The sequence below is a fragment of the Salminus brasiliensis genome, chromosome 13 (genome assembly GCF_030463535.1).
Source record: "Salminus brasiliensis chromosome 13, fSalBra1.hap2, whole genome shotgun sequence".
NCBI lineage: Eukaryota > Metazoa > Chordata > Actinopteri > Characiformes > Bryconidae > Salminus > Salminus brasiliensis.
This window is the reverse complement of record NC_132890.1, coordinates 7370435-7396441: the sequence shown is the minus strand read 5'-3', so window position 1 is coordinate 7396441 and position 26007 is coordinate 7370435. Positions and strand designations below refer to the sequence as shown.

The window sequence follows — 26007 nt, the reverse complement described above, 5'->3', positions numbered from 1 at the left end:
CTTTCAAAGATCTTTTGTTCTTAATAAATAAACAGCTTGTGCTTAAGCTTGTGGTGAAAGACAAGCACCGTTGTCCAACTGATTTTTTTTTTTTAGGCCTTGTTCTCTTAAAGACGTCTAAACACAAAGTCTGATGAATGCTTGTAGCGCAGTCCGCTAGCAGCAGCGCATTTTTCTTCACTAGCATCATTTCTTTGCTCAATACATTGCAGGACAACAGGCCAAAAGGAAGCCAGGTACTTTCAGCTTTCAGCAGAAACAGCGAGTCTGCTGGGAAGTTTTTTAGAGTAAGTTCTGAAGGTAAAGGGAGGGTTTTTTCCATCACAGTCAGCCACAGGGCTGTAGCAGCGGAAAAGCTGCCAGGGCACTGGCTGTGGGAGAGATATGGGCATGCCCTGCCACAGTGGATCATTATTGTAATGCCGCAAATGCCATCATCCTCAGAAAATTTTTCATTATTTTAATGGTCACCTTGGAGCTCCCAATTGCCACCGGCCTGCTAGTGGGATATATCAAGCGCTTTATACCTGGGAATGATCCACGCATTAAAGAGCTGATGCACTCATTTAATAAAGGCTATTAATTTGCGGATGAACTCACCACTCGACCACTTTGTTAGAAATTGACTGTAGCCAATACTGCAGAGACTGTAGCCCATTGAGTGCTATGTATCCAGGTTAAATGGCACATTTTGTCAATGTGTTTTTTAAGTTAACTCAACTTAGTTAAGTCAAATGTTCTCCTAACTCACATTTATTAGTTCTGCATCTCAGTTTAGTCAATATTACATTTTGAGTTGGGCCAATGAACAGACAGTTCCTGAAGTTGGAGATGTGTTGGAAGCAGGAAAATTGGGCAAGTATCTTAGGATCCGAGACACTTTGACAAAGACTAGACAACTGGGTCAGAACAGCTCCTGTATGTCAGGTCTTGTGGGGTGTTTCCGGGTATGCCTACCAAAAGTGGGTCAGGAAGGACAATCAGTGAACCACTGACAAGGTCGTGGGCACCACAAGGCTCTGTGATGTGATTCATGGAGACCCTACCTCACAATTTACAGGACTTAAAGGGTGCACACATGTATACACCTTCAGAGGTCCTGTGAAGCCCCAGCCTGGATGGGTCAGAGCTGTTTGGGTGGCATGAGGGGGACCTAAAATCAACATTTTAATGATTTGGGGTAGCTGACTCTAATCACTCTCAATCGACTGCTGCATTGAGAGCAGTTCACCTCTCAAATAATATCTGGTAAGTAGCTGACCCTGTAATCGGAAACTAACCAATGGTAAACATGGTAGAAGGTGCCTAACAAACTTTGCATGGCAACAGATCACAGCTAACATGCCCATGTGGGGCCTTTATGGGTTCGCCCAACAGGGAACCAGAATGTTTTGTCCTCAGGTTCCACATTGGCTCAACATATGGCTGCCTACTAAGGTCAGTGATGGGATTAGAAGGGCTTGAACCTGGGCCTTATCTGGGTTGTACACTGCATATGGGGCCTACATAGGACCTATGTGAGATAAGGATGGTCAATAACGATAGGACCTCTTGGGAAGCCCGGCTGTGTCCCATTAAAAACGTATATACAAACCCACTCACAGCCCATGCCCACAGAAGCCAACCTAGCCCACGTTCCACCCATGTGAGCCATACATGAGCATGTTGGCTGGGATGGGATACATCTCTGTAATGGGGCTGTGAGGTAGGTAGACTTTCTAAAGTGGCTTGTTGGTATAAGCACAAGGTAAGCACTTCTAAATACACGGATAGTGAGAGCATATATATGTATATTTATGCAAATGCAAAGCACCACCACCAGCCAGTTTAATGAAAGTGCTAAATGTGAAACAGAAGAGTATATGTTCTGCTAAGCTGGATGTTCTTGCTTAAGTTTTCCATTTGAATATCTTTAGGGTAAGAGTTTCTCCAGCAATAGTCCCTTTCTGAGATGATTGGTATTACATTATCCCAGGAGGTGTGTCTTGTGATATCAAGGTGTCCCTAACTACTGCAGGAGGCTCGGCGGTGGCTGGGTGATTAGGTGACTGAGTGTGCTTTTTGGAGGCCATGTAAAGACGACCAAGTCCAATTTCCTGCAATCAAGAACAGTGGTCGCTAGTGTGTGAAGAAACGGGAAAGATTAGCCTTGTCTCTCTCGCATGTCTGCTCAAGCTTTCACCACTCACTGCAGGAGAAGCAGCTTCTATTGTGCTGCTCGGAAAATATAGCTAATTAAGACCACTTGTCGGGATGAATCAGAAGATTTCATCTCAGTTTTGTGTTTTGCCAAGTACTTGAGCTGCCTGGGGAGTGTTACCAGCCACTTTCTTGGGAGAAACTTTTGTCTGACAAAGGAACACTTTGTTGGTCAAATCCTTATATCAGGTCCATCCACTTTGTACCACTTTGCTCTGGCAAAGTAGTCGGTGAAATTAAGAAATTGGCAATGTATCTTGATGCTCTTAAAGTATTGGATCCTCAGGCCAGTGTTCAGGGGCCCCCATATTGATTTGAGAACCATTCCCATAACCTCAAATCAGACCAAATCAAATCAGATGTATTTGTGTATTGTTTTTAGCACAGAAGGCGACAGTGGCAAGGAAAAACCCCCCTTAGAGCTGGAGAAAGAAACCTTGGGAGGAACCAAGGGGGACCCATCCTCGTCTGGTCAGAAGTATTTATTAATTATTGATGAAAATTTACTTTACGACTATGTAGACTGTTCTACTGCTCAGGTGTGCTGATATAATCATAGTAAGATATTCAAAGAAATGATGGTGAATAGTGCCAATAGTAAATAATAGCAGCAAATAGGTTAGCATAGTCGGTTATGGAGGGTGGGCAACAAGTCTTAGGTAGATAACAGAAGCTGGAGGGTAGGCAGCTGGTTGGATGTGGGTAGCAGGAGAGTCTGACAGTGTCAGGCTGGCAGTCATTAACCCATTTTCTGCAGGCGTATAGAATATACACTGTATAGACAAAAGTATTGGGACACCTAACCATTACACCTACAGGAGCTTTTATGACATCCTGTTTTAAATCCATAGACATTAATAAGGAGTTGGTCCCCCTTTGCAGCTCTAACAGCAAAGCATTCCAGAGGTCACTCAGCACTCAGCACAACCCCCCCCCCCCCTGTCACTTCATGTGGTCTTTCACTTTGTGTCTGAGTTGCTGTGGTTCCTAATAGCTTCCACTTTTCAATAATAACACTCACAGTGATTTGAGCCTCAGTTAGCTGAACGTTCATCAGTTCTTTAGTAATTTGGTTGGATTGCTGTTGAGTCCAGCTGCCTTTAACTTGAGCAGATAATCGATTGTTTCATTCCCGGTTTGGCCGATTCCAGCAGGAACGGGACGCCAATACATACCCTCTATAGGGAGAGGCAGCCCACGTAGGTGGTCATGACAGGATGCAGGCATATCATGCAGATCAATGTGAAAACTAACCAGATCAAATGTTTGCTGTGTTACAAAAACACACACCTTGGTTCGAATCGTGGTCCAGACTTTCAGGTATGAAAGGTATGCTCTTAATGCTCAACACATTCTGCTTAGCTTTTATCAATGGGTTTATGTGGAAATCCAAGGATTTGTGTTATGTGGGGTTTTATTTTCCTAATGCTTCTTGTTTTTTTTACACTCACACACCCAGAGTTTATTAGGGAATATGAAAGGTGGGATTTATTTTTAGTTGTTGTTGATTTTTTTTGTTCACGCTGTATGTACAGCCCTGCAGAGCAAGTACATTTATTACGCTGAAATATTTCCAGGGCCTGATACAGATTTGTTTTGTCGCTCTGCTGAGCACGAGGGCCTGCGTATTCCTATTGTGCAATAATTCAGTGGGAAAATAGAGGAAAAACATATTTAGAATTTGTATTTAATCTGAGATGAATCACCATTAAAAAAAAAAAAAAGTCTTGAGGGTCAGAGGAAAGAAATCCATGCAAATACGCGTCCCGCCGTGTGTCGCATTAGGGTGGCACTAATCACTAAGCAACATATTTACACATTGCTGCTGGCATGTTGTTCGTTTTGGGGAAGCGGAGGCATTTTTCTCAGCTATTTTCGACATAGAGTGAGTTTTTAATTGAAAATGTGGCGTGGATTGAAAATCACAGTGAATACAAAAGTAGACCATCTCCTTTCAGAGCCGTGCTGGTGCGGGCGCAGAGATGGATGTATTAAACATGGATTTGGAGGAGCGTATGTGTGTGTCTTTGTGTGTATATTTGTGTGTGTGTGTGTGTTTGCATCTCAACCTCATCTTCATTTTCCATCTGTTGCTTGTTTTTGTTTAGAACACAATCAGCAGCTGTTGGCCCTGCTGTGTACCTGGCCTCCTAATGAGCTACTGCTGCATCCCCCAGTCCTGAGACTTGGCTTTCACCTATAACGTTACCACCAGCAACCGCTGGCTGCTCCAGCCTCCTCTCAGGACCGCTGCTGTTAACCCTGCAGCGGCGGCCTTGATCTTAGACACCACTTTTGTCTAAGAACTGTTTATTCTGGCTTGTGTTGCGTAGGTGGATGCAGAGGATGTACCTGACCACTCCTAATGGACTGATGAGTCACCTAATTTATTAATGAATTCATGCGTTATACGTTTGGCATAGCACTACAGTTTATGAAGGAGGGTTATGAAAGTGCTTTTTTCTAACATTATTCCAAGCACAGCATACTGTAATGGCCAATGGTTTTAAACTGATAACAGGAAGAATAGCCTGTGCTGAATTTATGGTGTAATAATTTGGGGTGTTCGTAAGATACTTCAGTGTCCACCATTATTCCTGACAGTTTTTTTAGACTCGTTAGACTGGACAGGAGGGTTCTGCATCAGCACTATTTCCCCCCTTAGAGAGGAACATACAAAAATGCATATTTCCAGCCTCTGGAAATATCCATCTGTCCTCCAGATAGAGGCTGGTGATATCATTACAATGGCATCTGTCGATGGGTGAGAAATTAAGAAAATGGTAATATGTATCTTGATGCTCTTAAAGTATTGGGTCCTCAGGCCAGTGTTCAGGGGCCCCCAGATTGATTTGAGAACCATTCCCATAACCTCAAATCAGACCAAATCAAATCAGATTTATTTGTGTATTGTTTTTAGCACAGAAGGCGACAGTGGCAAGGAAAAACCCCCTTAGAGCTGGAGAAAGAAACCTTGGGAGGAACCAAGGGGGACCCATCCTCATCTGGTCAGAAGTATTTATTAATTATTGATGAAAATTTACTTTACGACTATGTAGACTGTTCTACTGCTCAGGTGTGCTGATATAATCACAGTAAGATATTCAAAAAAATGATGGTTAATAGTGCTAATAGTAAATAATAGTAGCAAATAGGGTTCATGTAAACTCAGCATAGTTGGTTATGGAGGGTGGGCAACAAGTCTTAGGTAGATAACAGAAGCTGGAGGGTGGGCAGCTGGTCGGATGTGGGTAGCAGGAGAGTCTGACAGTGTCAGGCTGGCAGTCATTAACCCATTTTCTGCAGGCGTATAGAATATACACTGTATAGACAAAAGTATTGAGACACAACTAACCATTACACCTACTATATATTATAGGCAGACAATATATTAGGCAGCAAGTGTACAGTCAGTTCTTGAAGGTGAGGTGTTGGAAGCAGGAAAAGTGGCCAAGTGTAAGAATCTGAGCCACTTTGTGAAGTCTAGTTCAGAACATCTCCAAAACATCTTGTGAGATCCTGTTCCTGGTATGCAGGGGTTTGGCCTTCAAATTTGCCGTAGCTCAATCTGTGGGATCGCACCCAAGAGCGATTACTTTACAGCTGGCCAAATGAATCACACCAAGGGCAAAAACGAACCAGTCAGATATTAACCGGACAAAAAGTGCAGGTGTGAAAACAGCCTAAACGTCCATGTGCAAGACTACTAGTACTACTCTCGTCTACCTGTGTAACACGACTCAAAATACCATGACCATCAAAATAGGCACCAGTACTTTACAATATAATGTGAAAGAGATATGGGGTACAGGGTATTGTAAGTGGTGTTTCTTCCTCATGCTTTTGGGGTGGCGGGGTTGCCTACCATTGCCACACTTTTCGCTTTATGACAATGTCTTGAATACAGTGGAATTTCCTTAATTTCATTGATATCACTTTTTACCTTGTAATGCAATTAATTTACGGCTGATCCGCCCCTTTCTTGTAGCTTGAGGAAGTCATGTATTTACTCTGCAGAAGTGCAAATGAATGTAGTTCATGCTGTTAATTTGCTAATGTGTGATGTTGAGTTCTAAATGTCTGACTGTGTAGTGTTGTGTTGGGACTCTGTGCTCAATTTACGGTTGAAAAGAAGGATGTTTTTGTACCGTGGAGCAGTTCTGAGAGCAAGCGTCAGCACGTCTGGCACATTAGTGAAAGCGCCCCACGCAGTTTCCTGATCTTTGGAGCCTTTCTGAGGCCCGATTGAGAGAGTGTCAGGTTCTTAGAATAGCTCATGAGCAGAAAATCAATGAAACATGGCAAAGGAGGCTCTGTCACTACTCCACCAACCGTTTTGCAATGACACTGCATCAGTGGCACTGAGATCAATCTGATTTCTGTTGCCGGAGTGACGTCTGCGGCGCCGGCGCTTTGACAACCTGTGCTCCTTCTCCTCTCACGGGCCCGCGTGCTTCTGGCAGAGCGAAGAGAAAAACCATTGTGTAATTATTAATCTTGTCATCTGATGTTAATTGCCAGTGACCCCTGGGGCTGTTTGTAACTTGGTGGCTTGTTCAAGGGCTGCTAATCTGGCGGATGCGACGCATTTCAGGAAAGTGAGAGCTTCTGTTTTTTAACCGCTGGCATGGTATTCAATAAAAGTACAATCTGATGTGGGTAGGGCGACCTGTGCTGGGGAACAGTTCCTCTCTCAGGCATGATCCAGATGATTCATGTTTCGCTGGGTTTGAAATGACACGCTGTTTGTTTTTCCACACTTTTCTATTAAGCCGACGTGAAGGCGGGGGTTAAGGAGAGGGGAATGATGAAATAAGCTTTTGGAAGTCAAGATTTATTCATTTAAAAAATGAGACATTTGATCTTTCTTACAGCAGAGTTCACAGCGGCACAGCGCATTCTTCCTATTTATTTATTTACTTGCAGTAGTGCCAAAAAAAGAAACACCCCCATGAAAAGATTAGTCATTTTTAACATATTTAATATATATGTACATTTGAACATGAGAGAGGGAGGTAATATAACTAAACATACAAAACTGAAGACATGTCTTTAACAAGTCATTTGGAAAATGCAATCCAGTTATTACTGCTGAAGAATAGCTAAAATTACAACCAGAAGCAGAACATCAGCTGCAGATTATTAGTACATGGTTAGAGAGGATTCTGGAGGAGCCTGTCTTTTTTAAACCCCAGATATTTAGTGTGGTTTGCTTGATTGAGTTGAAGTGAGTGGTGAAGATCACCTTGGCCAGACCCAAACAGCTTTCTGAGGCCTTCAGAAATGGCATAGCCATCATAGAAATCAGTGGAGAACATTTAAAACATCTGCTAGCATGGCCAGGTCAGGCCATCCGAGCAAGTTCAGCCCAAAGAGCAGACCACAAGATGTGTAGAGACCTCTCCAACCCAACAATCCTAAAATGTCATCATGTCAAAGTACATGTACAGCATCTACCATCAGAATAAGTCTGTACAAGTCGGATTTTCATGGGAGGTATTCAAGGAGAAAACCCTTCTTTAAAAAAAAAAACAAAAAAAAATATCAGAATAAGACCAGGACTTTGAAATCAGCTGTGGCAGGAGCTGCCATTGACAGTATAGGAATGTTGGAGACGTCTTTACGCATCTTGCTTTCTGATCTTGGGCTGAACTTGCCTGACCTGTCCATGTTGGCAGTTGTTTCACTTATAAATGATTTATTGGACAGTGGAACGGCTGATATCTAATTGGTCTGGGATCTTTGTAAACCCCTTCCCAGACTCATCTGTATCTACAACCTTCTTTCTGAGAGGCCTCAGACAGCTCTCTGGATCTGGCCATGGCGATCCCACTCACTTCACCAATCAAGAGCACACCAGACTAAATATCTGAGGTTTAAATAAGACAGGTTCCTCCCAAATCCTCTCCAACCCCTAGTTCTAATCATCTGAAGCTGGTTCTAATTTAAGACATTTTAAAACTACAAGAGCCAAGCTCCGGTCATCTGACAGCTCTGATTACCAACTAGAAGTGCTGTGTTGATTTTCATTACATATAGCAGATTTCACCTACTTACAGCAGAGACTGGCAGTCACAACACAGCCTAGTCTTTCCACAAGGAAGCTGTTACTGACACATAACGATTGCTGGATGCCACATCTTTTATGGGTTATTTAATTCCGTGAAGATACGCAGAGATTCAGCTGAATTATGACAGATTGGCAGATTCCCGATCGGATATTTGAGGTGTTGTGCGACATGTCAGGCGAGGGAGTATACTCTGTACACTGTACACTGGGCTTGGCCCATATTAGCAGTAACAAATGAGGGCGTGTCCTAACCAATAACACAAACCCACCACTGACTGTAACTGGGCTGAATAATATAATACACATCGTCAGTACTAAAGCAACTGGTACATCGCTATGTAGAAAAGCACAAAGAGAATTTCAACCCGTTGCCAGTGATTGAGCATGTATCATGTGTTTTATACATGACTCGGCCTTGCCCTTTCAGCCATGGTCCCTGGCCGAACGGAGTACTTAACCTTCCTCATTTCACAATAGCGCAGTCAGGCAGCATGGGAGGCCAGTACACTGAGCCCAGCTATAAATGTTAAGCACTTTTCTCCTGTGTGTTTTAAAGCAGAGAAATTGATTTAAGCTGTAAAGAAGCCAGGACTACATGGGCAGACTCTATTTAGGCCAGTGTTGCTAAACAGCAGGAATGAAGAGAGGGAGAAAAAGGAAACATATGCTTTGTTAAGGCCTTCTTTCTCAATTGGTATTACACAATTGGGTTCAAGGTGGCCTGATTGCCTTGTTCGCTGTAACTCACTGGTAAGTTGCGGCAGCTCCTTTGTCAAGCTACACATTCAGCCTCATTGTGAGAGTTGGCAGCTTTTGTGAAGCTCTTTTCAGTGGCGCTTCATGTCATCACTTAAGGCACGGCCGTGCTAAAAGAAGACAGGAGGTTTTCGTTGTCAGTAAGTGTTCCTGGAGGATGCACAGTAGCGCAGTTTTTATCAACCCTAGGACATCATTATTTGGTCAGTGCCACGGCTAAAAATGGCTACTTTACAGGAGAAGGACAAATCTTCTCAAATTTCAATGGAAATCTTTGTGAAAAGACTCGCTTCCATTGGTCCGATCATCATTAAAAAATCTGACACAATGTAAAGAACAACTGCCAGACTCAAATGATGTCACAAGGTAAAAAATGTATGTTGCAAAAGTACGAATCTATATAAAGACTGTTATATAAAGACAGCTGTAACCTTCCATCAAGTTTTGCGCTGTCAAGCCATGTGAGGATCAGACGTTTGCTCATTTAGGTTCTAATCTGGTTCCCCCTCACAGGTAACCCCCCTGCCACGGGCACAGGAACTCTAATTATCACTCTGGAGGACGAAAATGACAACGCACCCTACGTGGTCCCCTCTGTGGCTCGTGTATGTGAGGACGCCAAGGAGGTGAACGTGGCAGTCATCGGAGCTCGAGACAAAGACATCCACCCCAACACAGATCCCTTCAAAATCGAACTGGGGAAACAGCCGGGTCTGGAGAAGACGTGGAAGATCTCCCGGATCAACAGTGAGTCGCTTCTGCATGCGTTCTTAGAGCAATGGCACGGTTCGGCTTAAATTACGACAGGATCCCAGAGTGTCATAGAGCAGCAGCTGAGGAGCTTGAGGGCTTTGAACTGTGAAGGATCTCAGAGATGTCGAAAACGGGCAAGGCGAGGCCTGAATGGAAAGGCTTGAGTGTGTTTAGGTTCGAAAAAATACACATTTTCCTCTCATACATCCTGACAGTGGATAAGCCTTCCTGTCAGGAAAAAGGACAGCATTAGACACAGCAGACAGTAAACAGAAGCCTGGAAGTAATTCCACGGAAAGTGCTGTTAATCCTCACTTTTTGTCCGGTGATTCTTAAGCCTTTCCTGAATTTCCTCTCCTGAATCTTAGAACGAATCTCTAATACAAACCCTAGTAGATGTGTGAGGCTTTGTGTGTTCGCTTTTTTAAAGTTTAAGTAAAAGATATTGTGAGATAACGGGAGACAGAGTCAGAGATTGAGAGACAGGAGAGCGAGGTGATGATTCAGGGTTGGGTGGCTTCTGGCTTGAGTCTGACTGACATAGGGTAAATCCTGAGCTCAGACATCTGCTTTGAGTGACAGCAAGGAAATGGGGCAGGAAACAGGCTGTTAAGTTGGAGTTTGCCAAGTATTTGTACACAAAGATTTTTTTTGGATATACCAAGTCTGTAACTATACACATTGGCCATTTTATCAGAAACACGGTTGGTTATGAACCACATAACACTACATACATATCACTATGGTGGACCATTCTCAGAACACCACTGAAACCAACAGGGGAGATTCTACCAGGAATTGGAACATCTCAATGCCCCCAGCATAGTCTAGCATAGTGCACCAACCAAACTATCCTATCCACACTAGTCCTGTGGTCAGAAAATGACCCCCGATGAAGAACTAGAGCAGTGGTTCATATTTTAGTGGTCATCTGCTCTAGCGCTCCACCTTCAACTCAGGGAGGGCTTGTAAATTAGCTTATTAGCTGGGTGAGGTGTGTTGGAAGCAGGGTAAGCAAGAAAATGTGCCAGGCGTGGGGTCCTCCAGGATCAGGTTTGGGAACTAGTGAGCTAAACCTCTGAAACACCTCAACGTCACTGCCAGATTCAGAATAGTCCACCGACTGAACCATCCTGTCCACAGTGTCCCCAGTGGACAGAAACTTACCCCCCAATAAGGAACAATAGCAGAGGTTCCCAATCCTGTACCGGCCCTGCACATTTTAGAGGTTTTCCCCCTCAACTCAGGCTTGTTTGTTAATTAGCTAATTAACGCCTGGATCAGGTGTGTTGGAAGCAGGGTAAACAATAAAATGTTCAGGGCTTGGGGAGCCTCCAGGACCAGGGTTGGGAACCACTGAGCTAGAGGATGACTAACACAAATTATGCATGGAAAAAGCTGAGCTATAGGCCCGAACTGTACAACTACAAGACAAGCCAAGAAGGTGTCCAATTAAGAGTATAGAAAGAGAACATAATGTTTAAACATCCAGCAGCACAGCTATGCTTGATACATTCCTACTAGTACAACAACTCCACCATGTTGGTGTCACTGCTGTGCTGAGAATAGTCGAAAGGATGGTGGTCCTCCTCCATGAGCCTAATGAGCTCTGCAAGCTAATGCATTGTGGTGCAACAGACAGCTACAGTGATGACCTACACTATATGTCAAATGTTTGTGGACACTCCTTCTAATGAATGCATTCAGCTACTTTAAGTTGCACCCATTGCTGACACAGATGTGCAAATGTGCAAACATGGCTTGTCTAGTCCCTGTAGAGAAGTTCTGCCAATAGAATAGGACCCTCTAGGTGCTCCATCCAATATTTTTGGGATGAGTTGGTAATCATCCATCATTCTGACCTTCATAATGCTCTTCCCTGAACAGTAGGAACAGTCATCAGGATCATTTCTTTTAATACCCATGATTTTGGGTGTATTAAATTAACAGGTGTCCCAATACTTTTGTCCATACTGTTTATGTGGTAGGTGTTTCTGGTATAATGGACGATGGCTGTAAACTGGCAACTTGGTGTACCGCCTATTATGCAGGATGGTGCTTTTTGCATTGGTCAACTTAGTCTCTTGGCTTCTTCCACAGACACACACTCGCAGATCATGCTCCTGCACAGTCTGAAGAGAGCCAACTATAACGTGCCGTTGGCCCTAACCGACTCTGGCTTCCCTCCACTGACCAACAACACGGAGCTCAAAGTTCAGGTGTGCACCTGTAAGAAGAACAGAATGGACTGCAATGGAGCTGGCACGCCCCTAACGGACCTACTGCTGCTGCTCGGTCTGCTCACGCTCTCCATAATTTGTGAGTACCGCCAGGGCTTTTACAACTTTGTGTAGGAAGCAGGTGGAGACTTACTGTACTTGATTTATTCCCATCTGCAGGTTAGAGCTCCCCCAACACGTGACGTCCACAGACTGGGAGGCTTTTGACAATGGAGCTCTGAGCCCTTGCTGGGATTTGAATGATGATCTTCTCACACTTGATGAGCAGCAGTTAGACCATAGGGCCGGTCTAGAGCTGCGAAATTCCACTACAGAAAAACACAGTTCTGAGTAAATCCGTATTTTCTTGGGCACAGAAATGTATGCAGCTTCCCAGCTCTAGAGTGGTGCAACTGTCTAACTGCCTGCTTGTCGAGAGACTCAAGAGATCATGAGTTCAAATCCCAGCAACACCGCAGCCCTCCATGGTCAGGGATCTGAGTGTAGTAAAAAGGCCTCCCACATGACATAGGGGGGAGTTCTGCAGATGGGAATAAACAGTAAACAGTCTGAGGGGGAGGAGCCACAGACTAAACGTCTTACAAAGTATTTAAGGTAAAAAGGTAAAGGTGCACGTATTTGTCACTGTACAGTGTACACTGCACAGCGAAATGTGTCCTCTGCATTTAACCCATTTGTGGTAGTGAACACACACACCCTAGTGAACTAGGAGCAGTGAGTACACACACAACTAGAGCGGTGGGCAGCCAACTCCAGCACCCAGGGAGCAGAGAGGGTAAAGGGCCTTGCTCAACAGTGGCAGCTTGCCAAGCCTGGGAATCGAACCCACAACCCACACTGCCCCACTGTATTTAAGTAGTTTAACCTGCCATTCATTTGTTGATGTGTTTGAGGCACAACTCAGTATGTATTATTGACTAAACTAAGGGATTGTGGGTTAAAGCAATATTTACATTTGCATGTTTAAAAGCCTCCACACTGACTTTCTTTCTTCACAACTTGTGTTTACTTTCATCTGTATATTGCTGTGCTATACCCCAGCTTAAGCAGTATTAGAGTGCAGCCTGTCTGGTTCTGGCGATTTGGCTGAATATGCCCCTCGTCAGACCCTTAGCTTGTTTGCTGGCTGCATGCCCAAGCCTCGCAGGCCAGAGAAACTACTGTTTGGTGGGGCACGGCGGTTTACATCTGAATAAATCTGCATGCGTTTATTAAACATGCTGCTTGTGCATAATAAATAGGGCATCTAGGAAGATGGATTCAGCCGTTTGTGGCCAAAGGTAAATGTTATGCTAATGGCATGAGAATGAGCAGTTTATGACTGATTTATGGCCGTACATATTGCTGCCAGCCTCGATAAGTAAAAAGATCTGGGTTTGAAGTCTTTAGTCCTTTGTCTGAAAAAGTGCCAGAAAAATGTATGGAAGGTCAGTGTTTTCTCAGGTTCCTCCAGCCTAGTCCGAGGCTGGCGGCTCAAAACCCATTTGTTTGGGCTGTCGTAGGAGTGTACTAGAGTGCAGTTAGCTCAAGTCTTTACACCTTATCACAGGTTTACAGTTAGGTTTGACAGTCAGCCTGCCTCTATCCACCCTTGCTTACATGGCCAAGTATCTGCTGGAGAAATTGGAGGAAAGAGAGGCCGTTTTTTTTCATTGTTCTTTTCTGGTCCTTGCTGATCCATATCTCGTGGTCTTTACTGAACAGTGGGGCTGCTATCACTCAGACAGACAGAGCGAGCGGCGTGGGGTGTATTATGCCCCCCATAAAGCCTCGAATCCAGCATCTTTACAACAGAACTTAAGATTCCACCATTGCCAAGCTTCCTTCCGTCAGTATGTGGGTGTGTGTGTGTGTGTGTGTGTGTGTATATATAAATGTGTGTGTAGGCCTCTCTCTGATCAACCCCCCCACCCACTCCCTTGGCGACTGTCTCATAGCATAAGCAGTATATCTCGTTTATACCATTTGCAATAGCATGAATAATTTACTCAGCCTACGAGAAGGCAAGCGTAATGGAGCTGTGTGTCGGGCGATCCTGGGATAAACATCAGAAAGTTACAATTCTAGGATTTTCAGACCCTTATTTGTGATCTCACTTGGGACTTTTGGTGTCCTTATGTGAGTGTGTGTGTGTGTGTGTGTGTGTGTGTGAGTCTGTGGATGTCTGTGTTCTGCGGCTGAGTTCTGTGCCCAAGGCCTGGTTTGGGTAGAAGAGGGATCCATCTGTAATTCATGGCACAATGGAGCCATTGAAAGGCCTGAGCCAAACATGCCTGCAGGCTTCTCTCTCTCTCTCTCTCTCTTTCTCTTGCTCTCACTTTCTCTCTCTCTCACTCACTCGCTCTCTCGCTCTCTATCTCATCAAACCCTTTGTCATACTCTCTCCCCATTGCTTTCTATTTTCCATCCAGCCGCTCTCTCTTTCTCTCTTTCTGCTCTTCTCGCTCTTCATCTCATCAAATCTTATCTCCACCTCCACACCTTTCCTCATGCGATCACGGTCTTACAAACAGAATCATAAGCTGGTGTTTTAGCTTTTCACCTTTAGTGTCTTCATTATCTGCCACATATTGCATTCGAGCAATTCACCTGCAACATTTATCTGTCTCTCCGAGATGCCGTTGTCATCGCGCTGGGGCTGTGTGAATGTTAATAAGCCCGACATTCAAGGATTCCTTGCTCCTGGTGGAATGTTTTCCTGCTGCTCTGGCAGACACTGTCATTCATTATGTCCTGCAGCCCTGCGCCACTAACGTCAACGACTAACATTCATTACTCTCCAAATGACACTAATGGCATTTCCTGACGAATCTTTTCTGAGGGGGTAATTCAGCATATTCTAATGTAGCCAGGTGGTTATAAAATGCTGTAGAATTATATGTAATACTAGGGGAAAACACACACTCACACACACATACTCACTAAAGTGAATAGTCCTTTAAGAAATTGTCCAGGGTCTGGGATGTCATCAGTGGTAAGAGGGTGCTCTGAGAAGTATAACATAGATGTCACAGCAGGTAGCGTTGAGTTTCGAGTTGGAACATTGGAGCTGGAGAAAAAATAGCCTTTCCTCCATCGGCAGGCGAAGGCGAATAAGACTCTTTAGAAGAGTGTCTAAAAGCAAGTCATGCTGTAGATGGTGGCTAACTTCTGAGCTGGAGTGCAGGAGCTGGGAGAGACTGCTGAAGCTACAGGGTCGTTATTCATTCCATGCCTGGGGCTGGTGTGGCAATGTCCAGGCAACTCAGCCATGTGGAAGCTGCTCCTTTAGTTTGTACTCAGCCTCAGAGATATTATATTCTAATGGTTTGGCTGGATTTGCTTCTATCCTATAAGTAGGGGATGCAAGTCTAGGGAGGCAAGTAGCAGCAGCCCAAGCTATCAGTTAACTGATGAGTGGGGATGCTAAGCCCCAGCTCCAGCTAGTGACAGAGACCACCTGCCTAATATTGTGTAGGCCCCCCTCATGCTGCCAAAACAGCTCTGACCTCTGACTCTAAAAGACCTCAGAAGGTGATCCTATATGATCCTATATGATATAAGGCACCAAGATGTAACCAGCAGATTCTTTAAGTTCATTAAGTTGTGAGCTGAGGCCTGTTTTACCGGTTAGCTGGTTGCCCCTCCTGGACCACTTTTGGTAGGTACTGACCATCGCATAACAGCAACACCTCACAAGCCCTGCCTGATGTTTTGGAGATGTTCTGTCCCAGTCGTTTATACATCACAATTTAGCTCTTATCAAAGAGTCTCAGATTCTTATGCTTGCCCAGTTCTCCTGCTTTTAACACATTAACTTTGAAAAGGGACTGTTCACCTGCTGCCTGAGTTGTATACAATTTGGACATAAGTATTGGGACACCTTCTCATTTATTGCTTTTTCTGAAATCAAAGGTAATTAAAAGAGTTTATCCTGCTTTTGTTGGAGTAACTGGCTCTACTGTCCATGGATATCTGGGTCTACTAGGTTTTCGAGCATTACTGTGTGGATTTGATTGCATTCAGCGATAAAAGCCTTAGTAAGATGGAGCACCACCATCGTTCCAGAGAACACAGTTCCACTGCTCTACAGCTCAGTGCTGGGGGCTGCATACCACTCTAGTCCATGCCTGGCATTAGGCATGGTGCCAATAGGTTCATGTTTATCTGCTCCAGAGAGTCCTATTCTATTGAAAACATCAGACACAACGAACTATGATTGTCCGAGAGCTCATTGTAGTGTCTGATAACATGGGGAATGTGTTCAAACTGGTCCAGAACTCCTGCTTCAGACACAGGGCTTTCAAAAGAATCAAAACTTTTCAGATTGGCTCATTAATTTCTGCAGCACAAGCTTCACCCAGGCTGAGTGTTGAGTGTTTGCTGCTGTTCGGTCCAGTTATGTATGTGTGTGTGTGTGTGTGTGTGTGTGTGTGTGTGTGTGTGTGTGAATAGAGAACCTAGACTGTAATTTGTTGTTTTGAGGCTGCATTCCCAGGCTACACTTATACCCTTCAACTGACCAGATCAGGCTTTTGGAAAAATGCTTCACTACTGTCTCAACTTGACAATGGTTGTGTGTGTATGTGTATAAGTGTGTGAGCATGTGTGTGTGTGTATGGACTGACTGAGAAGAAGCTGGGAGCTGTGTAAAAGATTCAGTAGTCAGCGTGGTACTACACATACACACAAACTTCTTTCTGTCAGCACACATTTTACAGGCACACAGGGAAAGATAGAGGAGGGCCCAGCATGGTGTGGCATGCTGATAGAGTGGGAAGGACCGATTTCAATTCCCTTCCCACCTTTATGAACCCTGACCACTGCAGCGACGGTCAAAGAGAAAAGAAAGGAAGTTAATGCCCAGGGCAGAATAAAAGAGAGCTCTGCACAGTGGTATTGCTCCAGCAGTATTTCAGCAAACTCTACACCTCTTCCATGTAGAGGATGCGGTCGTAACGCATGCAGCTCACAACTGAACACACGCACATCATGATGTTGTTCATTTGACCTTAATGCGAGGCCAAGCCCCACTTTATCAATGGCTTTTGGATCAGTTTATCTACTGTATGTTAGAGACTCAGAAGTACACCCTTAAAATCCTGAAAACCATGTAGATACCAGAAAGAGATTCTTTTGAGTGAACTCTGCATAATAGTCAGGTTCCCTGCCAGGAACCCAACAAGTTTAATTGATTCCAGTTCCAAGAGGAGTGGTCAAATATCCAACCAGAATTCTGCCAGAAGCTTGTTGATGGCTACCAAAAGTGGCTGGTCAAGGTGAAACCTGCTATGGGACATTGAAGCATTTATTTGATGTGCTGTGTAAATAATTTTAACCATGTATTTTCAGAAATCCCACAAAGTTTTTTTTATTGTCTATGTTTTTATTTTCTATTAAAGATATATGTTGTCACTCATTCTGTCCCAGACAAAAACAGTTTAACAAAATCACTGAAAGCCAGGTATGACCATCATGTCCATTTTGAGTTTATGTAAACTTCTTAGTCTATTAAAAATATATATATTTTTAGAAGAAAATCTTGATGCGAAACTTATATGCGAAAACATATTTTGGGCATAAAACAACACATTTGTAACAATTTTGTTTAATATCTTTCTGTGAGTGAGCTTAGAGTCCTTAAACTCTTCAGACATCTGCTTCCCACAACCACCACTGTGAAGAGTTTTTAATATATGTAATGGTAAATGTCATAATGATACAAATGGCTTTTCTTTTGCCTTACAGCAACCATTCATATTGGATTTTTTTCAAGTTTAATGACAAAACATCCTCAAAACAATTGTTGCAGACACCATGTAATGGCTTTCTGTGAGGGAGCTGTCAGAGCGTTAAACTCTGTGGATGTCTAGCTCCATTCACTACCAACATTTCTGGCACGGGAAGAAATTGTAATTTTGAGCTCTGGGTGGTCCTGGGGACCAAGGCACTCCCACTATGATCCGAGGATCACTGGTTCGAATCCTAGGCAACAATAGGCCTTGCTCTCGCAGGACTGGGTTGATTGCACTCCTAGTGTGATGCTGGTCAGCACAGGCATCCGTTAGCTGTTGTATCGGAGCTGGGGATCCGGAACATTCCTCCAAGCTCATTGGTTGACTGGTAGTGGTTCATCAGTGGTAGTTTGAGAAGAGGCGGTGTCTGACTTCATATGTATCGGAGGAGACATGTGTTAGTCGTCACCCTCCTAGTGTTGGGGGCACTGCTAGTAAGGGGGAGATCACACGAATAGGGATTGGGTAATTGGCCCTCCAAATTGGGTAGAAAATGGGGTCAAATAAAATCTTAAAATGTGATTATTTAAATAAATAATGAATATTTAAAAAAAAGGAATTCCTCTTTAATATAAGGCTTTCCTAGAACTGTACAGCCAAGCCAAGCAAATGTATTGACGTTTATTTTTAAGCACCCATGGTGCATGCTTTAACAATCCGCTTGACCCACAGTGGCCTCCTAATGGATACCCTTGTGTGCATTCAGATATGTGTACATTCAGACCCCTCTTTTGCGTTCAGACCGTTTGTTTTGAGCGTGGGCTCTTGCCGTTTGTTTTTAGAGTGCACAGTCTGTCTGGTTTCAGTATAAGTCCGCTGGAGACAACTACTCCACTGATCCCGAACACAGATTCACCTCCATCCATCTCCATCAGCAGCCGTTTCACTCTAAATTGACTGTGTATGTGTGTGTGTATGTGTGTATGTGTGTGTGTGTGTGTGCCTTCAAATGTCTCCACAGTAGAGAGAAAATCCATACTTTCTGTTCTCTCTCCACTTCTCAGAGATAAAGCACTCCAGTGGGCTTGCTTTTTGCGGACCCTTAAATAATGTATGTAAGCCCCTGAGGACGGCACAAACAGATTCCGTGTGAGGGTACATAAGTATCGCACTGTTCAGGCGCTCTTTTACTGCTGCTAAATCCTGCGCCAAATCCTTCAGCTTTACCCGCTTATGCCACCCTCTCACGACACACGCCACCACCGTGCAAAAGGCTGGGTTAGTCCTGCCTTCAGTGTCTTACACATTCACACACACACACACACACACACAGCACCAACACTACAGCTTTGTCTGCTACTCTGCTATGGGGACTAGACCCTTGGGCCCACATGATTTGGTTTGTCTTTGGGGAACAGAACGCTCTAGGTTTCTTAATGCTTGTTGGCTTGGACGTGTGCTTCTAGGAAAAACCCTGTAATTATTGTCTGGAGCTTCCCAGACAGAAAGCAGTCACGTATTCTTCACCTTCTTCTCGAATACTTGGTTACGCTTCCCCTCGCTTTAATAACAGCATCAATCTTGTTTGGAAAGGATTACACCAGTCTCTTGAGATGCTGCCTACTTTAGCCCACTCTTCTTTAACTTTATGTCCAGGCAGAACTCAACTTTGAGATGACCACGAGAGTCTTAAGTAGGGTGCTAAGAGTCAACAGACATGTCACAGGAACTCGGGGCATGTTTGTTGACCAGCAAACTCACATTTACATTTACAGCATTTAGCAGACACTCTTATCCAGAGCGACTTACATAAGTGCTTCACTGTTTCCTCAGAAAATAACCTCAGCTAGTTTAAATAGACTAAAATTCAAAGATAGGAAGAGGTGGGTCTTCAGTCTGCGTTTGGTTCCAGATCCTAAACCAGGCCTCAACCCTAACTCTAACTTAAATTTGCACCCAGGTCATGTAAAAGTAGGCTACAATGAGCAGGAACATCTTAAAGGACTGGTATAATCCTTACCTGATAGGACTGGTGCTGTTCTAAAGGCATGAGGACACAACCAAGTATTAATCTAGTAAGCTTACCTTCACATTATTGAGGCCCATTATTGAGGCCTATAAACTCTACAAAGTTGTTGCGCTTGAGTTCAGTCTGTGAATTGATCCAGTGAAGTGAATAACATTGATAATATGGTTCTAATGGCACCTGCCAGGAGGTGGAATATATTAGGCAGCAAGTCAGGCAAACAGTCAGTTCTTGAAGTTGATGTGTTGGAAGCAGGAAGAATGAAAAATGAGCAAGCGTAAGAATCTGTGCCACTTTGACAAGGACCTTGTTATGATGGCTAGACAACTGGGTTAGAACATCTCCGAACCATCAGGGGATGTTCCTGGTATGCAGTGATCAGTACCTAACAAAAGTGCTCTAAAGATAATTGGATGTATGCAGTACAGTGAATGTCAACATTGTATGACTGGGGTTAGCAACTGACCATAACAGCCTAATTAAAGCAGGCCAGAAGGTAACACAGACACGGGAGCACCCTGAAACACTGGCATCCATCCACTCCACCATCCACAAACCCGAACACATGCTAGCCTTCACTTTGCCAACACTGGTGGCCCAGTATGACAGGAGAAGTCCTAAATAGATGATGAGTTTTAAATGACTAACATGAGGATATGTTTGTGTAGTGCAACGGGTAACACCATTAGCTGCCACACCATTTGGGAGACTGGGGTTTGATTCCTGGTCTGGGTGACTGTGCTGCGCTACACTAAAAAGAGTACTTGGGCTGGACTTCTAACATTACACTTGCCCAACTTTGTAATATGAGTAAACCTTGTAAGTCGCACTGGATAAGAGCGTCAGTTAAATGCTATAAATATAAATATATGCCACAAAATTCCAACAAAAAATTATAAAAGTTCTGTTTTGGTCTAATTGGGGCTATTTTAAGGGGCCCATCTCTTGTCAGATGGAACCGTTACATTGTGTAGAGGTTCTTTAAACCTTAAAACAGATATTCGTACTCCCATACATGACAAACTTGATCCAACCAGTGTCTACAAAGTGTAACACCAGGGTTTCTCTCAATCAATTAGTTGAAGGTCTCTAAAAACGTCACTTTTTTCGACTCTGACGTTTCCATCTGCTGCTGCTGATAACATCTGGACTGGAATCATCTCAACTTTTAAATTGAAGAATTTAATAAAGAGTTTCATAACCTTCCATGTAAGGATCTTGAGTGGTCCTACAATGGCGTTACTATAAAGAACTCTTTTAAGTAGCCTTAACTTTAAAAGAACAGATTGTCGTCATTAAAGGCCGCACCTACAGTACAAATGAGGCGTATAAGAGACAGTCAGGAGGGTAAGCAAGCCGGTCAGTAGAAGAAAGAAAAAAAAACAAGCCTCCTGCAATAACTCAACACCAGTTAAAGGGTTATCAGATAGTGAGGCCACAAGAGCAATCAATGAATGCAAACAGGGTTATCTCCCAGGCAAACAAATGAAGCTGTGCTGCTGCTCCCAACAGTGAGCTTAGGCATAGGCTCTGGAACAGATGGGTACGGATGCTGATGCTGAGGGGAGGTGTGCACTGTGGAGTTCACCCACACACTCACGCACACAGATAGCCACAGTGCCCCCTGTTGGTGTGCCTGGGAATTGCACTGAGAATAGCAACCCCTCAGGGTTCATTATCTTGCAGTACAACAGAGAGGTCTTTAATGTAAGAGGCCATATAGCACTGTGGCTCCAGGTTTTAAGGCACGGACAGAAAGTAAATAACATAAATGAGCGAATAACCCCAAGCTGAAGCAGAGCGCATCTGTCTGTTGGAGATTACTGCTATGTCTTATTGCTCTCACTGTTGCTTATTGTGTTTGTTGATGATGGAAGATGGAAAGTGTGGCCACTCTAGACAGCAGCTCATAAACATGGAGTGAGTTCTGCTGATATGAAAATCTGCATCAACAAAACAATAAAGCTTAAATGACAGTTGTAAAAAAAAATGATCCCACTTCAACTCATCCGTGCCTTTACTTGTTTTTAATCACTCAAATTGTTTTCATAGACAATAGCTTCAGTAGAAGCTTAAAAATAAAGGTGTGTAAATGGTCCTAGGCTTGGATATTTGTTTTTTGGAAAAGCTGTTAGTCGTTGTAGTAGGTTTAGATGACATGGAGGTTCTTTAAATGCTCATTAAATGGTGCATCGTCTTTCTTTTTTGCAGTGGTGATAGGTACCAGGAGCTGAGATGTCTGTAATACAAATACAAATCACAATTATATTCACTATCCAAACCCACCAGAGAACCTACACTGAAAGCACTAAAATGTACAGGGCCAGGGTTGAGGAACAGTGTTCTAGCTCCAGCACCAATGTTCTCCAAGCTCCCTCAATCTTCAGAACTATCTTAATTTACTACTTTAACAAAGTATATGTTAGGCCACAAGCTTATCTCAAACGGTCCTCAAACATCTCAAGCATTGTGTATTTGTAACCATCTTTCTATAAAGCATTAAACTCTTGGTCTGGATCCATTCCCCACCACTGTGTGAACAGTTCTGACTAGAACGTGTGCAGCAGCGAAGCGATGGACCAACTGAGCGTGTTCTGAAAGCGGCAGTTTCCATCTGATAAAGGATTCTTGGAGGGGGGGAAAATGTAATTAATCCACAAACAGGGAAATAAGCCCAAACTCTGTCCATCACACCACTCAGCCACCGGCCCTCCACTGAAGTTTAAATCCCCTTTTCTGCCGAGCCGACCGCTTTTACGCTTTTAATCCACTCGGGCTCCAGAGCAAGCCTATCTAGAAGGGAGCAGGGAGGGGGGAGGAAAAATCCATCAGACCACCATTCAGCAGTGTTTCATTTCTTTTCCCCCTTTTTTTCTTAATCCCTTTGTTCTGATGCGACACGCATGGTGCACCTCGCTGATAAACTGTCACCCTTTTTTAGCGTAATTAATTTAGGATTGAAATTTGAGGGAATTATGCTGCTTTTTTTACCGTCTGGCTGCTGTAAGTGTTGTTGTGTGTCGGATGCGTGAGACAATAATCTGCTTTGAGGAGTTGAAAGGTTTCCGCTGTTTGGTGAAAGAAAGCAAAACAAGACTGTGATGATTTGCTGGGATGAAGAAACGAAGAAGATGAGGAGGAGAGTAGAGGATCCCTGCAACTTTAATTGTGGCTCATAGGCCATGAAGACGTGTAGGCTATATTTACAGGACGACGAGACACAGTGACGCAGCTGGCTAAGTGTAAAGTTTGAGAAGACGAGTTCCGAAAGTTGGCAGCCATACTTTGCCAGAGATGGGAAAAGAGAGAGAGCAAGAGAGCGACAGAGACGGAAGCGAGTGTGAGAAGTGGAGGAGGGAGGAGGATGTTGTGTATTAAGCCACCAGGCTGTCGTGTCGGAGCACGGGGGTCATATGTGTGTTATCGTGTTTATCGCAACTCCAGCCGACTGCTGCCACAACCACTTTCGCCCAATCAGGATGACGCTAATTAGATCAAACACTCTTCCGTCCCGCTCCTTCTATTGCTCATTCTCTCCACGTCTCAGGCCCATCCCTCCTCAGCAGAGCTCTAGACCTGCGCTTCCCTCCTCTCTTCTCCACCCGGGGGTTGATGTGGAGGTGGGGGAGTTGGTGTGTGCATGTGTGAGTGTGTGAGTGTGTGTGTGTGTGTGTGTGTGTTTGTGTGGGGGGGGTTCTTATCTGCTTCTCGGCCGACTTCATTGCATCTCGCTGAGGCGAGGTGAATTGATTTGCTTATGTATTTTCTTGTTTGGCCGCTCGCTCTTTTTGCCTAAGGAGAAAGAATTACCTGCTACGTTACCGAGGCTCCGTGCGTGAATAGAGGCTGCCGGAGTCTCATCACATTTGCAAAAGGCGTTTTTTATTTTTTCCCCTGAAACAGAGGAGATTTTCACCCCGCTTCTGAGTATTGTTCAATTTTTATTTCCCTTTCAGATTCACTTAGGGCCAAAAAATACAAAAGTGGCTAGTCCACAAGAAAAAAAATAAAAGGGGGATGAATAAAAAAAATCAATATCTCTTCCTATTAAATATTCCCCCCATCAGATCTGGCACGCTTCGATTGGTCCGGGGTTTCTGAGGCCTACAGGCCAATTCATTTCGGAACGTCTAGCAAAATTACTGCTTGCATTTTTCAAAAGTGCTCCTTAATCTCATTTTGTGGATGCAACCCAGGAGGAAGGCTAGAACAGAACCGAGCGACGGAGGACGAGGACGAGAACGAGGGAGGGAGGGAGTGAGGAGTGAGAAATAATAGCGACACTGAGACACACTGGAGAAACAAATCCTCAATATTACCTTCGTACCTGAGTGGTTTCATTTTTCAGCCTGGTGTCCAGCCTGGTGCCTGAATCCTGTTTTCTTTTAACGTCATTGTAGTAATGAAAGGGACTGGAGAAGGAACCCTGGTGGAACTCCTTACAGTGTCCAGCAGTTGCTGCACCAGCTGAATGTGCAATGTGTTTTTTGGCCATTGCACCATTGCATACCAGCAACAGAATTTAGCCTCTGCATTAGCCCGTCCGTGGCAGTAAACACTTCTGCACCCAGAAGCAATGGCTGCAGAACCGCCATGTTGGATTTTGCTGTGAGGAGCAGGGGCGGTGGTGGGGTGTGAGTTTTCGTAATGAGAAGGAGCAGATGTATAGTGTGTGTAGTAATGGAGAGGAGGAGCTTGGGCGTGGTCCTTCTCCCAAACTCTCAGTTATTAAATAACTTCATTTAGATTTACTAATTAGTGCCTAATTCAGACACACTGTAGTTTTTGGTGTGCTGAATATATTGAAGCTGCTTTTCTTTGAATTGAGGGGATTTATGGTGTGTTACTCCCATGTACCCAATTTTCATTATTCACGATTAAGCTGATTTTTCAGCCTGTCTCAAAGCCCAGACCTGCAGTTTTTGCTTTTGCTACATGGGACGTATTTCTGAATTTTTGTACTTGGTTAAATTGCCAGTGTTTGGACAAGCAGGCAGTTGCTGGCATCTGGTGATGTTAGCATTCTTCCCCAATATTAGAGAAATGTCTTTGATATTAGAGGTTGTGTGGTGTTGGAAAGGAGGTGTGGAGTGTGTTCAGACTGGTCTTGCCGTTACGTTCTCCTTCCCATTTGACAACTGGAAGACTGGAATTCTGATCAGCTCCTAAACTTCAGCACCACAACTATGAACTTTTGGAATTTTTGCAGTCGACCTCCTAAAGTCTTCACTGTATATTCTGTCCTTTCTCACGTTCACATCCTCACTCTCACCCTCTTCTTTTTCTCTCTCTTCTTTACAGGCCTGTAAATTTCTGCTGAACCTTTCTGTGGTCCTCTCGCAAACGCTGAAGAATATCTACCAGTCCGTGCCCCCCATCAAAACCAAGGCAGAGGCGACAGGAGAGGACCTCTCACACACAGTTCAAAAGACATCCCTCGCACCCCCACCAGACACGCCCACCACCGAGCTTCTGTTCTTCTCTCACCCCTCATCACCTCCCTCCATTCTGACTAGCACCATCACATCCACCACACCACACCCCCATCTCTCTTTCTCTCTCCTCCATACTCTTCCACATTCTCCTACCCCATCATGCTCTCTCTCTCTCTTACTCTCCATACTTCTGGACACTGTCATGGATGCCACCGCCTGAATGAACTCTCATTGGAATAATAAGGAACGTACCGGATGGGGGGGGGGGGAAGCAACTGGACTTTCTGCTGTATTTTATTTGTCTCTGGTTAAAGACTACTGTATGACTTTGTTTACTAATGTAATGGAGAGGACGTAAAAAGGCCTGTTTAGTCTGCAGTGACCGTGGTTTCTTAGGGCAAGGTGGTAGCCAAAAGCCTTCAAAAGTTTAAAGTCGAATCTCTGGAGTCTCTTTAGTTTTTTGGGTTTTCTCTCCGTTTTTAAACTGCATTAGTTGTTATGGAGTGGAATATATCTTTCTAGTAATGATGTGAAACCGGTGGGGTGGGGTGGGCCGGGGCGGGGCGAGGGGAGTGCAGGGAAAGTACACTATATATATTTTATTTTTTACCATTGTACAAAATGTATTAATTAACTTATGTAATTTGACTGCAGACGTCTTCAGTTACCCCTCACAAATAAAAAGACAGAAAACTGTATCTTTTTGCGAATTTTAGGCACTATTTCTAATGCTCTTGATGTATTTTCCTCTTTTTCATGTACTAGCTCCAGTTTTTTTCGAGAATGTGTGGTTGAATCTGGAGTCTTAAACTAA

The 26007-nt window shown here is 44.0% G+C and overlaps 1 protein-coding gene across 1 annotated transcript in view; it reads left to right on the top strand.

The window, feature by feature from the left end:
• cdh13 (cadherin 13, H-cadherin (heart)) overlaps window positions 1-25198 on the top strand; it is a 487795-nt gene extending 462597 nt beyond the window's left edge. The window contains exons 12-14 of the mRNA XM_072694879.1: window positions 9539-9772; window positions 11879-12097; window positions 25060-25198. Of these exons, the coding sequence (XP_072550980.1) occupies window positions 9539-9772; window positions 11879-12097; window positions 25060-25067 (461 nt within the window). The 3' untranslated portion in view covers window positions 25068-25198. The remainder of the gene's footprint in view (window positions 1-9538; window positions 9773-11878; window positions 12098-25059) is intronic.
• Window positions 25199-26007: the final 809 nt, after the last annotated feature.